At 40.4% G+C, this 15,456-nt stretch overlaps 1 protein-coding gene across 1 annotated transcript in view; it reads left to right on the top strand.

Moving 5' to 3' along the window:
* Positions 1-14,003, top strand: part of Dhtkd1 (dehydrogenase E1 and transketolase domain containing 1) — a 44,341-nt gene extending 30,338 nt beyond the window's left edge. Inside the window, exons 11-17 of the mRNA XM_026408561.2 lie at positions 4,103-4,253; positions 5,276-5,382; positions 6,435-6,599; positions 8,905-8,987; positions 9,455-9,624; positions 12,507-12,592; positions 13,624-14,003. Coding sequence (XP_026264346.1) covers positions 4,103-4,253; positions 5,276-5,382; positions 6,435-6,599; positions 8,905-8,987; positions 9,455-9,624; positions 12,507-12,592; positions 13,624-13,728 — 867 coding nt within the window. The 3' untranslated portion in view covers positions 13,729-14,003. The remainder of the gene's footprint in view (positions 1-4,102; positions 4,254-5,275; positions 5,383-6,434; positions 6,600-8,904; positions 8,988-9,454; positions 9,625-12,506; positions 12,593-13,623) is intronic.
* Positions 14,004-15,456: the final 1,453 nt, after the last annotated feature.

The following is a 15,456-nucleotide window of genomic DNA, read 5'->3' as shown; positions in this document are numbered from 1 at the left end:
TTTGGGTTATAGTGTTTTTTGTTGTTGTTGCTGTTGTTGTTTATTTGTTGTACCAGGAAATGAAGCCAGAGGCGCTTAACCATTGAGCCACATCCCCAGCCTCCCTTTATTTTTTATTTTGAAATGGGGTATCACTGAGTGGCTGAGGTCAGTTTTTTAAAAAATTGATGGACATTTATTTATTTAGTTAGTTTTAGTATCAGGGATTGAACTCAGGGTGCTCAACCACTAAGCCACATCCCCAGACCCCCCCGCCACACCTTTTTAATATTTTTCTTTTCTTTTTTTTAGTTATAGATGGACACAGTATTTTTCTTTCTTTATTTTTATATGGTGCTGAGGATCAAACCAAGCACTTCACACATGTGAGGCAGGTGCTCCATCACTGAGCTACAGCCCCAGCCCCTCCCCAGCCCTTTTTTATATTTTATTTAGAGATAGGGTTTCACTGAGTTGCTAAGTACCTCGCTAAACTACTGAGACTGGCTTTGAACTCAGGATTCTCCTGTCTTAGCCTCCGGAGTTGCTGGGATTACAGGAGTGCACCACCATGCTGGCTATTTATTTATTTTTGTGTGGTTCCAAGAATTGAACCCAGTGCCTCACACATGCTAGGTGAGCGCTCTACCACTGAGCCACAACCCCAGCCCCTGAGGCGGGTTTTGAACTAATGATCTTCCTGCCTCAGCAGTCCAAATTGCTGGAATTACAAGTGTGTGCCACCACTCCCAGATGACATAGAGGGTTTTTTTTTTTAATTTTTTTAAATTATTTTTTAATATTTATCTTTTAGGTGTAGATGGACACAACACAATGTATGTGGTGCTAAGGATCGAACCCAGGTCCCACCCATGCTAGGCTAGCACTCTACCACTGAGCCACAATCCCAGCCCTGACATAGAGGTTTTTATGGTAATTAGATATGCATACCTGGTGCTAATAATGGATGCGGATCCTGAGATGGATTTAGAAGTAATCAGGGTGTAGGAGTTTTGAAACCACAGGGGTGGGAGAATCTGCCAGAGAGAGCGGAGTAAGAGGAGGTCCCAGGGCAGGATCCTGGGGGAAATAACATTTAAAGGGCAGACAGGGGAAAGGGTTTCATGAGTATCCAGAAAGGCAGGAGAACCTTGAGTCACTGTGTCATTGTGCTCAAGGAGGGAGGTGGTGGTGGCGGTAGCGGCGATGGCAGAGGCAGCATGGCTGGTGAGTGGCGGGCTGCGGTTTTGGTCTTTTGGGGCTGAGGAGGGTGAGAGGGGCAGAAACCGAGGCCCTGGGCGAGGGGATCAGGGCGGGCAGGTGGCCCACGTCTTCGCGGCTGCAGTGGCACCACCTGATTCACGCTATCCCGGGACCTGCTTCGAGCGGGGCAGCCAGGCTGCGGGCCAGTCCCCCTGGCCAGCAGGTCTCGCCTCAGTTTCCCAGGGTGGAGGGGTTGCACTGCTGGCCATGGCAGCTCCACTTTGGTGTATGCCAGGCACCTAATTTGTGAGCTTCTAAGCTCTGGACTGCACAGAGAGGTGCAGCGCCCTGTCCAAAGTCACACTGCTGGAACATGGTGGGATGGGCTTCCAACACCTGGGCAAGCCTGCACCCCTTCCTTTCCTCCAGTCCTTCTCCCAGCAGTGCTCCAGCTGGTTCCCTTGGGTCCTGGTGGGACTGCCAAGGGTGTGTCTCGGATCCACTCTGAAATTGGATGCAGCATGGTTTGTGAGTTCATTGGGACAGGCTTTTTCTATGCCTTTTGTCTGATTCCTGGAAGGTCTTCCACCCCTAAACTATCTATTGGCCCTGTGTGAGAGGGCAGAGGTGGGCTTAGAGTGACCTTTGTATGCCAGGGGTGGGGTCGCTAGCCCAACAAAATTGGAATACTGGAGCTGAAGCCTTGCCTCAGGCAAAGGAAAGTTTGATTCCCCTTGAAGCACCAATTGTAGTCTGGAACAGTTGGTTGTCAACCCCAGAACCAAGGCTCCTCTCGTTGGTGTTGAACGTTTATCAAGCCCACTTCGCTACTGAGCAGTGAGGTTCCTAAACAACAGAACCTGCCTACACACATAAGTGAAAGTGGGTTTGATACTTTCACTTACATGTAGAAGAGAAATAAAGGGAGACAATATATGAAAAAAAAAGGAGGGAGGGTCAGATAAGCAAGGAGGAAGGGTCAGATAAGAGGAAGAATGACAGGCCAATTACACTTAGCAACTGGGAAATAGAGGGTGAGGTCATGCAGAGCTGTTTCCCAGAGAGACAGGCAGAAACTAGGTTATACAGATGGTCCCTGGCTTATGCTGGTTTGACTTAGTTTTGCTTCTTTATGATTGTGCGGAAGTAATACATATTCAATAAAAAACATACCTTGAATTTTGTACTTTTGCTGAGCTAGTTACAGGTGGTACAGCCCTCTCTCGTCATGTTGGGCAGCTGCTGTGGGCCACAGTTGCCAATCAGCCACAAGATCATGAAGGGATCAATGGATACTCTGTAGAGTGCCACATAGCTGAGATAGAATGTTTGGTGGATGAAATGTAGTGCACACACTTCGACTTTCGGTATTCTTGTTGTATGATGGTTTTATTGGGACATGACCCAATCTCAAGTTGTGAAGCATCTGTACTTAGTTTACTGTGAAAGGAAGCAATGGGTGGGGGAGCCCAAGTCATAGGAATATTTCTTGTTTAATTTTAAAGCTTTGAAGTGTCTATGTGCTGAGGGGAGAAAGCCAATAAAGGAGGGTCTAGGTGATGGAGCAGGTCCCAGAAGAAGCAGAAAGAAGGGATGAATACATAAGGAGTAGGTATGCCATTTGGGAAGGAAAAGTGATGAGGAAGGCGGTGAGGACAGGTGAAGATGCAAATAAAGTGACTATGCAAGCCCTATTTATGACACTCATACAACTGAAAAATGTGGCAGGCTTTTTTTTTTTTTTGTGGTAATAGGGATTGAACTCATGGGCACTCTACCTCTGATCTGTATCTCATATCGCCAACTCTTTTTAAAAATTTTTGTTTGTCTTGAGATAGTATCTCTCTAAGTTGCCTGGGGTTGACCTCAAACTTGCTGTCCTCCTGCCTCAGCCTCCCGAATCACTGGGATTACAGATGTACACCATTATGCCTGTTTTTCCAGTGACTCAGGAGGCTGAGGCAGGAGGATTGCTTGAGCTCAAGATTTTGAGGCGGGCTGGGGATATAGCTCAGTTGGTAGAGTGCTTGCCTCGCATGCACAAGGCCCTGGGTTCAATCCCCAGCACCAAAAAAAAAAAAAAAAAAAAAAAAAAAAAGATTTTGAGGCTGTCCTAGATAACATAGCAAGATCCTCTCTTTAACAAAATCGAACAAACAAAACACCCCCCAAAAAACCAGAAAAATTTTTTTAATGTTAAAATAAACACAAAATTACAAAAAAGTTGGTTATATGATACAAGGGAACTTTTTTCTCATCCTAAACCAACCATTTGCTAGCAAGTTATCAACCTGATATCCTACAGTTTGTATTTCCTACAATGACAGTCTCCTCCATCACCCAATATAACCATCAAAACCCAGAAATTAACATTGATACATTACTACCAATATATTTCACAAATCTAATCCAGAATTAGTTGCATTTAACTATCACGTCTCTTTAACCTCCTCAGAGATTAATTTTGTATTCTGCTTTTTAAAATCTTAATATAACATGATTGTTCTTTTGCCTTATCATGAAAATGGGATGCTATAATAATGAATTCTGACCAAAATAGGCCTTTATTTTGTAAGTTTTCCATCTTTATTTGAATGACTTATAAAAAAAAAGTTTTGATGACCCATTTTTACTCACAGCTCCAAAGGTAGGCCATCTGAGAAATGTATTGCTTATCTTTGGAGAAAATCTTTAATACCCATATTCCAACCTCTTTTTCTTCTCCTCTCTTCGTCCTGACTTTTCCCAAATGCATCACTGATACTGAGCAGTAAGGACTGTGTTGATGAATGAAAGCAAAGCTTCCCTCTGCGTCCCTCTTGCCTTTGAGAGGTTTGTATAAATGTGATGCTTTCTCTTTGTGGGCTCCTGCCAGATGTCCCCTTGCATGCCAATGTTTGGTTCTCTTTCCTGGGATTAGGTCAGCAACAGTCCCCTGTCAGAAGAAGCTGTCCTGGGATTTGAATATGGGATGAGCATCGAAAGCCCAAAGTTGCTGCCCATCTGGGAGGCTCAGTTTGGTGATTTCTTCAATGGAGCCCAGATCATCTTCGACACATTCATCTCTGGAGGTCGGTGTCAGTGCATGGCCTGGACATGAATGAAAGGAGGACATTGCTACTATTGAGACTCCTGCATTCACAGCATCTCTGGATAGTCGCGAACTTATCCTGTCCTCCACTGGCATGTGGCAGCTGTCAGACAGCTTGACAAGCTGAAGGGAAGAACATCGTAGTGCTCTGTCAGCAGCGGGCCCTGTACCACTCAGCAGCTGGGCAGGGGGCACCTTCTGTCTCCTGGGGACTGTGCCTGGCTGTAGGAAGTTGTGATGTACCTGCCAGCTTCTAGCTGTCTGACTTCCACAGCTATTCTGGGGGTATAATGAGTGATTAACTATAGCACAAGAAATCAGCAGGCAACAGTGAGGTTTTGTGGTGAGAGTCAGTGGTAGACTTGGAAGTCTGCTCCCCACAATCCAGGTCTCTCAAGTGTCTGACATTTGAAAGTTTCAAAAACAGTAACTGTTTATTGTAAAATTTCAGTGTGTATTAAGAAAAATCTAAGTCTCCCCAGAAATTCAGTTCCATTTTCTGGGGGTACCTGCTCTTAGATTTTGATTATATGTCCCAGATCTTTCCTATAGTTGTGTTTCTCTATGACTTTTTATTGTGAGGAAAGAAGTGCCCGAGGAGCCTGGACTTTTGACATGTCCAGAGACTGTTCTGAAGTGTCCTCCACCTTCCATTTGAGGACAGTGGCCTATGTTGTCAGCCATGCTGTGAGGAGGGGAGGAGATGCCCATTCTTGTTAAGGGTTGTGTCTGCAGTGAAGTCAAGAGTGGGACATACTTTCTGTGAGGCCAGGACCTTCATCTTTTAGTTTATCTTCTACTCACCAAAGCCCAGGACCCATGTAATTATAGGTTTTTCATCAAGCAAGTATGATGTGACAGTGCTGGCAGATGCATGTAATGGAAAGGTTTTGGGAAGTTAGATCTCAAACTAACATCTGTTTTACTCTCCAAGTCATGACATGGCAGACCATTTTGTACCTGCTTCATGGAGTTCTTATTGCCTGCATCCTGCTTTTCCAGGAGAGGCCAAGTGGCTCCTGCAGAGTGGCATTGTTATTCTCCTTCCACATGGCTATGATGGGGCTGGGCCAGACCACTCCTCCTGTCGCATAGAGAGGTTCTTGCAGGTATGGTGAATGCTACTGGATTCCTGGAGATGTTACACTGTTTTCTAGGTTCTTTGAACTACCCACTGCAGAGAATGGGAGTGTAGCTTAGTGCTGGAGCACTTGCCTAGTATGTGTGAGGGCCTGGGTTTGTTCTTAGTGAAAAAAGAAAGAGAGAGAGAGAGAGAGAGAGAGAGAGAGAGAGAGAGAGAGAGAGAGAGAGAAGAAAGAAAGAAAGAAAGAAAGAAAGAAAGAAAGAAAGAAAGAAAGAAAGAAAGAAAGAAAGAAAGAAAGAAAGAAAGAATCTCCTGTAGCTAGCTTCATACATACCTTAAACTGTAAGTTTTGTTTTGTACTAGGGATTGAACCCAGGGGCGTTCAACAACTGAGCCACATCCCCAATCTATTTTTTTATTATTATTATTTTTTTTAAATTTTGAGACAGGATCTTTCTGTGTTGCTCAGGGCCTTGCTAAGTTGCCGAGGCTGGACTTGGGCTTGTGATTCTCCTGTCTCAGCTTCCTGAGTCATTGGAATTACAGTTGTGCACCACCATACCCGGCAAATCTTTTTTTTTTTTAAAGGTTCTTCTCAGGGCTGGGGATGTGGCTCAAGCGGTAGCGCGCTCGCCTGGCATGCGTGCGGCCCGGGTTCGATCCTCAGCACCACATACCAACAAAGATGTTGTGTCCGCCGAGAACTAAAAAATAAATATTAAAAATTCTCTCTCTCTCTCTCTCTCTCTCTCTCTCCTCTCTCACTCTCTCTTTAAAAAAAAAAATATAAAAAAAAAAAAAAAAAAAAGGTTCTTCTCAGATGATTTTTGCAGTTAGGTCTGCCTGGGAACCGCTGTGTTAATATGGCAAAGCACTGGGCCAATGGACAGAGTCCTCAGAAGTCTCCTTTGGTCAATATTTCACAGGTCATAAATTTACCTTGCAATATTTTTCTATAATGGAGAGAAGTGTGTTTTCTCTAATTGAAAACACGTTTCCCTTTGGCCTTCATATTGTTGCTATGATTGAAGTAGATAATCTGAACTTCTTTCTCCTTTCTTGCCATTTCTCATCTAGATGTGTGACAGCAGAGAGGAGGGGGTAGATGGAGACACTGTGAATATGTTTGTGGTACACCCAACTACTCCTGCGCAGTATTTCCACTTGCTTAGGCGACAAATGGTCCGGAACTTCAGAAAACCCCTCATTGTGGCTTCTCCCAAGATGTTGCTCAGGTTCCCTGTAAGTAGAAAATGCTGGTTAATAAGCTTTTCTCTCCCTGTCATTTTTTGTATTCCACTTTTCTCTCTTTTCTATGTCTAATAATATTTCTAAATTACAGAAATATATTTTTAGTTCAAATTAACTTTGCTGCTTTCATTATTTTTAGCCATTTAAGAATAACTGGAAAAAAATAATTGGAAATATAGTTTGCTTTCCATTTGTGTTGTAAGGAGGGACGTCTATAGCAGATATTGTTGGTTAGTCCCAGGTCTGGGAATCGATGCTGAAGAAATGTACTTCAAGTTGTTTCCATCGTTGTCTGCTGTTTGTTTGTAGAGGTCTACTTATTCTCTTTCACCCAATGTTCTCAGAAGCCTAGAAGCATCACAGCGTCACAATACATTCAAGAAAAGTTAATGCACCGGACATGGTGGTGCATGCCTGTAATCTCAGCAGTTTGGGAGGTTGAGGCAGGAGGATTGCCAGTTCAAACCTAGTCTCAGCAACTTAGTGAGTCCCTGAGCAACTCAGCAAGACCCTGTCTCTAAGTAAAATATTTTTCAAAAGGGCTGGGGATGTGCCTTAGTGTTTAAGTGCCCTGGATTCAGTTCTGAGTACCAAAAAAAAAAAAAAAAAAGAGAGAGAGAGAAAAGTGAAAGTTAATGCAATCCCTTTGACACAATTCTTCTGGAAGAGCTCTTTTGACACAGATAGTGTGAGACAATCTTTTTTGTTTTGTTTTGTATTGTGGTACTGGGGATTAAACCCAGGGGTGCTCTACTACCGAGTTATATCCTCAACCCTTTTTATTTTTTATTTTGAGACAGGGTCTTGTTAAGTTGCTGAGGGTCTTGCTAAATTGCTGAGCCTGGCCTTAAACTTGTGATCCTCCTGTCTCAGCCTCCTAAATCACTGGAATTACAGGCATGCACCACCATACTTGGCTTTCGAAACAATCTTAAAGGGATCAAATTAAAATGTAAAATTACTACAATTTATTTCTAAGAAACACGTATCTGGGATTTTTTAAAAATATCTTTATTTATTTATTTACTTAATGTGGTGCTGAGAATTGAACCCAGTGCCTCACACATTCTAGGCAAGCACTCTACCACTGAGCCACAAACCTAGCCCATGTATCTGGGATTTTTGACCCAACTTTCATTGTATCTCCAAGGTTGTCACCTGCTCCTCAAATCATAATATCATGATGATATTAAATATAACATGTATTTTATTAAGGGAATTATTAGAAATTTTATTTTCATTTTTTGTAGTTCTAGAAATTGGGCCCATAGGAACTTTACCACTGAGCTATACCCCCAGCCCTTTCTTTATTTTTCATTTTGAGACAGAGTATCATTAAATTGCAGCAGCTGGCCTTGAACTTTCTGTCCTCCTGCTTCAGCCTCCTGAGTCTCTGGAATTACAGGCATGTACGACTATGCCCAGCCTGAAATTTTAATTCTTAAAATTATTGTTATTATTATTTTTTTATTTCTTGCACTATTGGGGTTTGAACCCATGGGCTCTTTACCACTAATCTATAACCTCTAGCCTTTTTATTTTTTTGAGACAAGGTCTTGCAGAATTGTCCAGACTATCCTTGAATTTGAGATTCTCCTGCTTCAACCTCCCACGTAGCTGGGATTATAGGCGTATGCTACCTTGGCCAATGAATTCTTCATATATATATATATATATATATATGACAGTATAATGCATTACAATTCTTATTACACATATAAAGCACATATTTTCATATCTCTGGTTGTATATATAGTATATTCACACCAATTCGTGTCTTCATACCTGTACTTTGGATAATAATGATCATCACATTCCACCATCATTACTAACCCCAAGCCCCCTCCCTTCCCCTGGCCAATGAATTCTTAAAACTGTGTTGTGGCCCAGTGTAGTGGCACATTCATGTAATCCCAGATACTTGAGATGCTGAGACAGGAGGATTACAAATTCAAGGTCATTCCAAACAATTTAGCAAGATCCTGTCTCAAAAACAAAAAGTGTTGGGATGTAGCTCAGTGGTGAAGTTCTTGCCTAGCATATGCAAGGCCCTGGGTTCAATCTCAGTGCTACCAAAAAACCCTCCAAAACAAAACTTATCAAGACACTTATAGTGTGGCATAGACAAAAGTCAATTTTACTTAACTTTAGTCTGATATTTTGGGGAAATTACTGTTTTTGTTAGTTTGTGTGCTTACTCTCAGTTCTAGGCTATTTGTGGGAAAGATCTCTTGTAAGTTAAAGCTGCATCTCTTTTCCACTAGTTGATACATGTATGGCTTTTTCTCTCCCTTAGGCAGCTGTGTCAACTCTTCAAGAAATGGCACCAGGAACAACATTCAAACCAGTCATTGGTGATTCATCTGTGGATCCAAAAAAGTAATTTAATGTGTTTCTCTGTTTTCATACCCTGGGGTAGATGTTTAGTTAGTAGGAAAGTTTAGGTCATGTTGGAGAATCCCAAGTAACCAAAATCTCCTCTACCCTGATATAATTTTATTTTATTCTATTTTTTTGTGGTGCTGGGGACTGAACCCAGGGCCTCGCCTCACCATGGTTCCATGCTGGGCAAGTGTTCTCCCTCTGAATTCCATCCCCAGCCCCTATCCTGACATAAGTTTTTTTTTAAGGCAGTGGAATAGGAGTCAGAGTGTGCATGAAAGAGTGAACTTCAGAGGCATTTGTGGCTCAAGAGGATTGCCAGGGCACAGCGGATAATTGACCCCAGTTACCATGCCCCCACAGCTTCATCAGTGAGCCACTGAAGAAATCTAGTCTCCCTTTCCTCAGACACAATTCTTGGAAGCATTTCTCCCCCATTCTGTTGCTCTTGTTCTCCCCAACAGAGTGAAGACCCTCGTATTCTGCTGTGGTAAGCATTTCTATGCCCTGCTGAAACAAAGAGAATCTTTGGGGGCCAAGAAACATGACTTTGCCCTGATTCGAATAGAGGAACTCTGCCCTTTCCCATTGGATTCTCTACAGCAAGAGATGAGCAAATATACACACGTGAAAGGTAAAGGGTTGTTCTTGTTAGTGTTCTTTGCTTTTTAGATATATGAAATCTATTCAAACTATTTTGGATTTAAAAAGGTGGTGAGGGAAGTGCGAGTTATTAGAAAATCAAATCTCGCCAGGTGCAGTGGTGCATGTCTGTAATCCTGGCAATTTGGGAGCCAGAGGCAGGAGGATAGCAAATTGGAGATCAGCCTCAGCAACTTAGAGAGTTTCTACACAACATAATGAAATCCTGTCCCAAAAAAATAAAATAAAAAATAAAAAAATAAAGAGCTGGGATGTAGCTCAGTGATAAAGCACTCCTGGGCTCTATCTCCAGTTCCAAAAAAAGAAAGAAAGAAAAGAAAATCAAATTTCATGGACTCTAAGAATATGAAAAAAAGTATTCCTTGAGTTAGTGTCTCTCTTGGTGTCCCTCTTAGTTCTGCCCTTCTGTCATCTAAAACTGCTAATTTCTTGAGAGTTTGGGGATTATCAATGCTGTGCTATCATTTGTGAGAAATATATGATAATTAAAAAATACAAGTCAAGGCTGGAATATTTGATGTCTGAATGCACCTTATATAAAAATTAATTCCAAATTGATCATGGCCCTAAATGTAAAACTATAGAATTAACAGAATAAAGTCATTATGACCTTGGGTTAGATGAAAATATCTTAGTTATGACACCTAAACCACATTCCATAAAAGAAAAATTCAGCTTTATCAAAACAAAAACCTGTATTGTAAAAAGCATTGTGAAGAAAATTCAAGTCAAGCCACATGCTGAGAGAAAATATTTGCAAATACATATCTGAAAAGACTATCTAGAGTATCTAAAGACCTCTTAGAACTCAGTACTAAGAAACAAACAATTTTTTCTAACTGTACAAAAACCTTGAAAAGGCACTTTTCCAAAGCACTGGATGACAAACAAGCACTTGAAATGAGGCTCAATGTCATTAGTGGCAAGGGAAATAAAAATTAAGCCAATATAAAATATGTATATACACCTGCCAAAATGGCTAAAATTAAATCAAAATAAAACAACAGACTGATGATATCAAGTGCTGATGAGGATGCAAAGAAGTGGAGCCCCCACTCCCTTGTGATAGGAAAGCAAACTGTTGCAGCCACCCTGAAAAATAGTTACTTATAAAGTTAAATGTCAAGGTACCACATGATCCAGCAATCCCACTCGTAGGTATTTACCCAGGAGAAATGAAAACACATTCACAGAAAAATCTGTAGGCATTTATTATTATTATTATTATTATTATTACTAGTGGTGCTGTTGTAGGGACAAATGAGGCAAGGCACCGAAGATAGCAGGGAACAGTTTTATTTGGCTGCAGCCAGGTTCAGAGAGCACAGCTTCTGTTGTAATCAATCAATCCCCTGAACCCCAAGTTCAGGTAGTTTCAGAGTTTTATACCCAGGATGTAAGGGGAGGGGCTCAGAAATTCACAGTCTGTAGAAGTTCACATAAAAGCAGCTTTTTCTTTCACTTTTGGGCATGTTAACCCAAGGACAACACCAGAGAAGGGGAGAGCTTCTTCTCCCCTTTCTTTCCTCCCCCTGCCAGCTGTTACCATGAAGCCCAATTGTAACTTATCTTAAAAATGTAGACATCTCTGTGAAGCCTCAGCTCAAGGCCAAAGGCCTTGTTTGCACATTTCTACAAAGTACTATACTGGATATGTTTGTGAAAAACTAGTAAGGGATGTTCAGCATCTGGAGTGCTGAACACTATCTTCCCAGACAGTGGCCAAGTAAAACAGGGCAATACGAAAATAGGAAGTTTATCTACACTGGACTCTTTTGCAGAGACTCTTTTGCTGACAGTCCTAAAATCAGCCATGGTGAAGAGGGCTTTTCTGTGGGGAAAAGGGGTGCCACTTTAGTGCTGGGAATTAAACCCAGGGCCTTGTGCATGTGAGGCAAGCACTCTACCAACTGAGCTATATCCCCAGCCCCCGTATACATATGTTTATAGCAGCTTTGTTGGTAATTCTCCCAAATAAGAAATAACCAAAATATCATTCATTCAGTGAATGAATAAACATAATTTACCCGCAGCAATAAACATCTGTACAATATCATACTACCCAATACAAAGAGTGAATATTGCTTTACACAAAAACATGTGTAAGTCACAAATGTATAAGCCAGAATGAAAAATCTACATATAATATGATTCCATTTATATGACATCTTTTAAATAGATGATTTTGTAGCCTTTAATATCATCTTTCCAAGAGAATTTAGCAATATAAAATGCTTGCTTTTTGCATGATTCAAAAATGTATACAAAACCATATATACCAGAATTCTAATTCTATATTCATGAAGGTGAATTTTTATAATTATGTGTATATACAAATATAAATATACCTACAGAAGGAAAAAGACTAGAAGGAACTACACCCAAATCATTTCTTATACATTTTGTTATTGTTTTTTTGTTTTGTATTGTTTTGCAGTGCTAGGGATTGAACCCAGGTCCTTGAGCATACTAGTCAAGTATTCCACCATTGAGCTATACCCCAATCCCATTTATATGACATTTTGGAAAATGTAAAACTCTAGGGATAAAGAAAAGATCCGTGGTTGCCAATGTTTGGGAGTGGAAGGGGGAACTGACTACAAGAGGATAGGATAAGGAAATTTGGGGCACTGGTAGAACCATTTGTATCACGATTGTGGTTGTGAATGTGTGACTATGTATTTGTCAGAAAAAAGATAAACAATACAATGCCATATTGGAAAAGCACATATTTAATTGAGGTTGGATATCTATCTCTTCATCCATCTCTCCCCACCTTGCTTTTGGTATATTATGCTTACTTGAGGTGCTAAAATGAATTATTTGTTTTTTTTTTTTTTTTTTTTTTTGTAGATATTATATGGAGTCAGGAAGAGCCTCAGAACATGGGTCCATGGTTTTTTGTTGCTCCAAGGTTTGAAAAGCAACTGGCCTGCAAGGTAATAGCTTTTTTGTTGTGTTTTGAGGCGTGTGTGAATGTATGTATGTTTTTCCTGGAGAGCTGATAGATGGGCTTATCCCTAGTCCAATTCTTTAAAGATAACCTAAAATAGAAATTCTAATTTTAGACTATTCTCTTGGAAGAAAACGCTAACTTGGTGCTCAAAAAGTTTTGGATTTTGGAGCATTTCAGGTTTTGTATTAAGGATGCACAAGCTCTTATCATGTAGATGAAAGTATGGTTATTAACTCCCCAAAGTAAAGTCCTTACTTGTTTACTCCCTTTCTCATTAGTCCCCTCAGCCTTTTTAGTCAAAGCCTTGGAGAAGCAGGATAATAGTAGACTTGTTTTATAGGACTAGCTGGGTCTCCTTTTGTGCACGTGTAATCCCAGCTCCTCTAGAGGCTGAGGTGGGAGGATCACTTGAGCCCAGGAGTTCGAGGCCAGCCTGGGCAATATAGTGAGTCCAAACAAAACCCAAAACACATACACCCAATTAACACTCGTTCAAGACCCAGTTACAAAGCTGGTATTCATCAAGGCTGATATACTCCTTGATTTTCCTTAGGAAGGGGAAAACAGTGAGACAAGCTATGTACTTGTTTGTCTTTTTATTCTGTTTTGATTGAAACACAGTTCACTCATTCAATGCTAGCTTGCTAGATTCAAATCACATTCACATGTAAATAGTTCTAATTAAGGAAACTATAGCCAACACCAACTGATAGTTACTTAAGAATAGGACAAGGGGCAGTGCTTGCCTTGAATGCACATAAGCCCTGGGTTCAATCCCCATCACCACCAAAAAAAAAAGGGACAAATTAAAAAAACTTGTTTCCATCTTTCATGCCTAGAATTTGGTTGGTTGTTAGTGTTGACATATTTCTTTCTAATCATTCTCTGACTCATTATTTCTCCAGAAAGGTGACTTATGGATAAATAAGCTAAGAGAAATACATGCACTTTCTTGGAGGAAGTAGGCAGAACTCCAATCAAAATAATTTTATCTCTTCTCTCATTCAATGACAGCTCCGTCTCGTGAGTCGACCCCCTTTGGCAGCACCTGCAGTAGGAATTGGCAAGGTGCACCTGCAGCAGCATGAAGACATTCTCACCAAGACCTTTTCTTGCTGATGTCCTTTGAGGAAATATTACTTCTTTTAAAGCAAACTGTTGTAGAAAGGACGGCCTATTTCCTCTCCTTTCCCCTTTCTTTTAGGTAACATGGAAAATTTGTATTCCTCTGAGATGATGGAATTGATGCAGACAATTTAATTTGGAATAGGTGGAATAAACAGGGGCATCTATTGTAAACACGTGAATCAAACTAGTAAATTTTATCCTTAAAAGTGTACTTGTGGGGCTGGGGATGTGGCTCAAGCGGTAGCGCGCTCGCCTGGCATGTGTGCGGCCCGGGTTCGATCCTCGGCACCGCCGAGAACTAAAAAATAAATATTAAAAAAAAAAGATTCTCTCTCTCTCACTAAAAAAAAAAAAAAAAAAAAAGTGTACTTGTGTTATGTTTTGATTAGATGTGAGTTGAGTTAGAGAACTAGGTCATTAGCTACATGATTCCAGACTCCACTGTCATTAAACATGTAAGACAGGGAAAAGTTCTTTAGCTACAATTTAAAGCCATGTACAGATGATCTCAAAACTGGATCTTAGCCACTTTTTAATTTTTTTCTTTTTTCAAAGCCCTGTTACTACCATTATTTTCATTCTGTTATCTGCCAGCCAAAACTAAATTATTCCCAATTTGTGTTCTTCAAGGTTTTACCCATCATCCTTAAGCCTGGGTCCTATTAAATACAAACCTCTGGCTATACGATCTTCTAACAGTGTATTTTTAAATTAAATAGTTTTAGCTATAATGATTTGTGGTTTATTTTGCCATGATCCCTGACCCCTTAATTATTCTTATGAAATCAGACTTTGCTTTCTGAGATGGGGATTTCAGATCCTGGTTAATCAGTTTTGGTTGTGAAAGTCCCAGATGCAATATATTTATTTGTGGCATTTAAAGAACACTTTAACAGAGGGACCTTCCCAATGTCCTTGGGCGTGCTTGGGGATTTCTTAGAGGAGACAACTGACTCCCCCCATCTGAAATTACACCTAGTATTAGAAGCATAACCAAACTGCAAACTATGTAGATTCACTTGGCTTGGTGTTGTGGAGCCTTTACTATCTGCTGTTCTTGGGTCATATACTGTTTTTATGAGAATTTATGGGGGATCCTGGGGGTAGAATGGACCCACTCCCTCTCCAGTTTTACATGCAATTAAAAATATCTTTCAGAATCGATGTTCTGGGCACAGTAGATTCATAATTCACATCTTAAATATGTGTATTAGTATATTGATTTAACATTTCTGTAGTAGTTACCTCTCCTTTCTTTCTGCATACCTTGCTACTTTTTTTTCTTGTATCAAGTCTCGTCATGTAACTTAACACCACTCATATAAATCAGTAAAATTACAAAGTTATATTTAATTAAAATTGTAATTGTCTATTTAAATAGAAAAATAATTTCTTCCCCCCCCCATATCTCTTAGTTTCTTGAATGGTATTGTTTGGAAATACTTAGAAATAGTTAGAAGTAAAAGATAGATAGGTTGCCCTGGGTCATTAGTAAACTAATAGTCTATTTGAAAAAAAAACCTATTTTATGTTTAGGGAGAGAAATTTTCTTGTTGTATATGCTAAAGGAATTTGAGAGGTCAAAGTAGAGTGATATTCCTGATGTAGACCAGCTGGCATATTGTAGTTAAGGAAAAGTCTTGGGTAACATGTAGTAGTAGAAAGACTGAAGAATGACAGAAGTGTAATTCATAAATTACCCAGGGTGACAAAGCTTAC

Source organism: Urocitellus parryii, chromosome 9 (assembly GCF_045843805.1).
Source record: "Urocitellus parryii isolate mUroPar1 chromosome 9, mUroPar1.hap1, whole genome shotgun sequence".
Taxonomy (NCBI): domain Eukaryota; kingdom Metazoa; phylum Chordata; class Mammalia; order Rodentia; family Sciuridae; genus Urocitellus; species Urocitellus parryii.
This window is presented reverse-complemented; position numbering and strand designations above follow the sequence as displayed.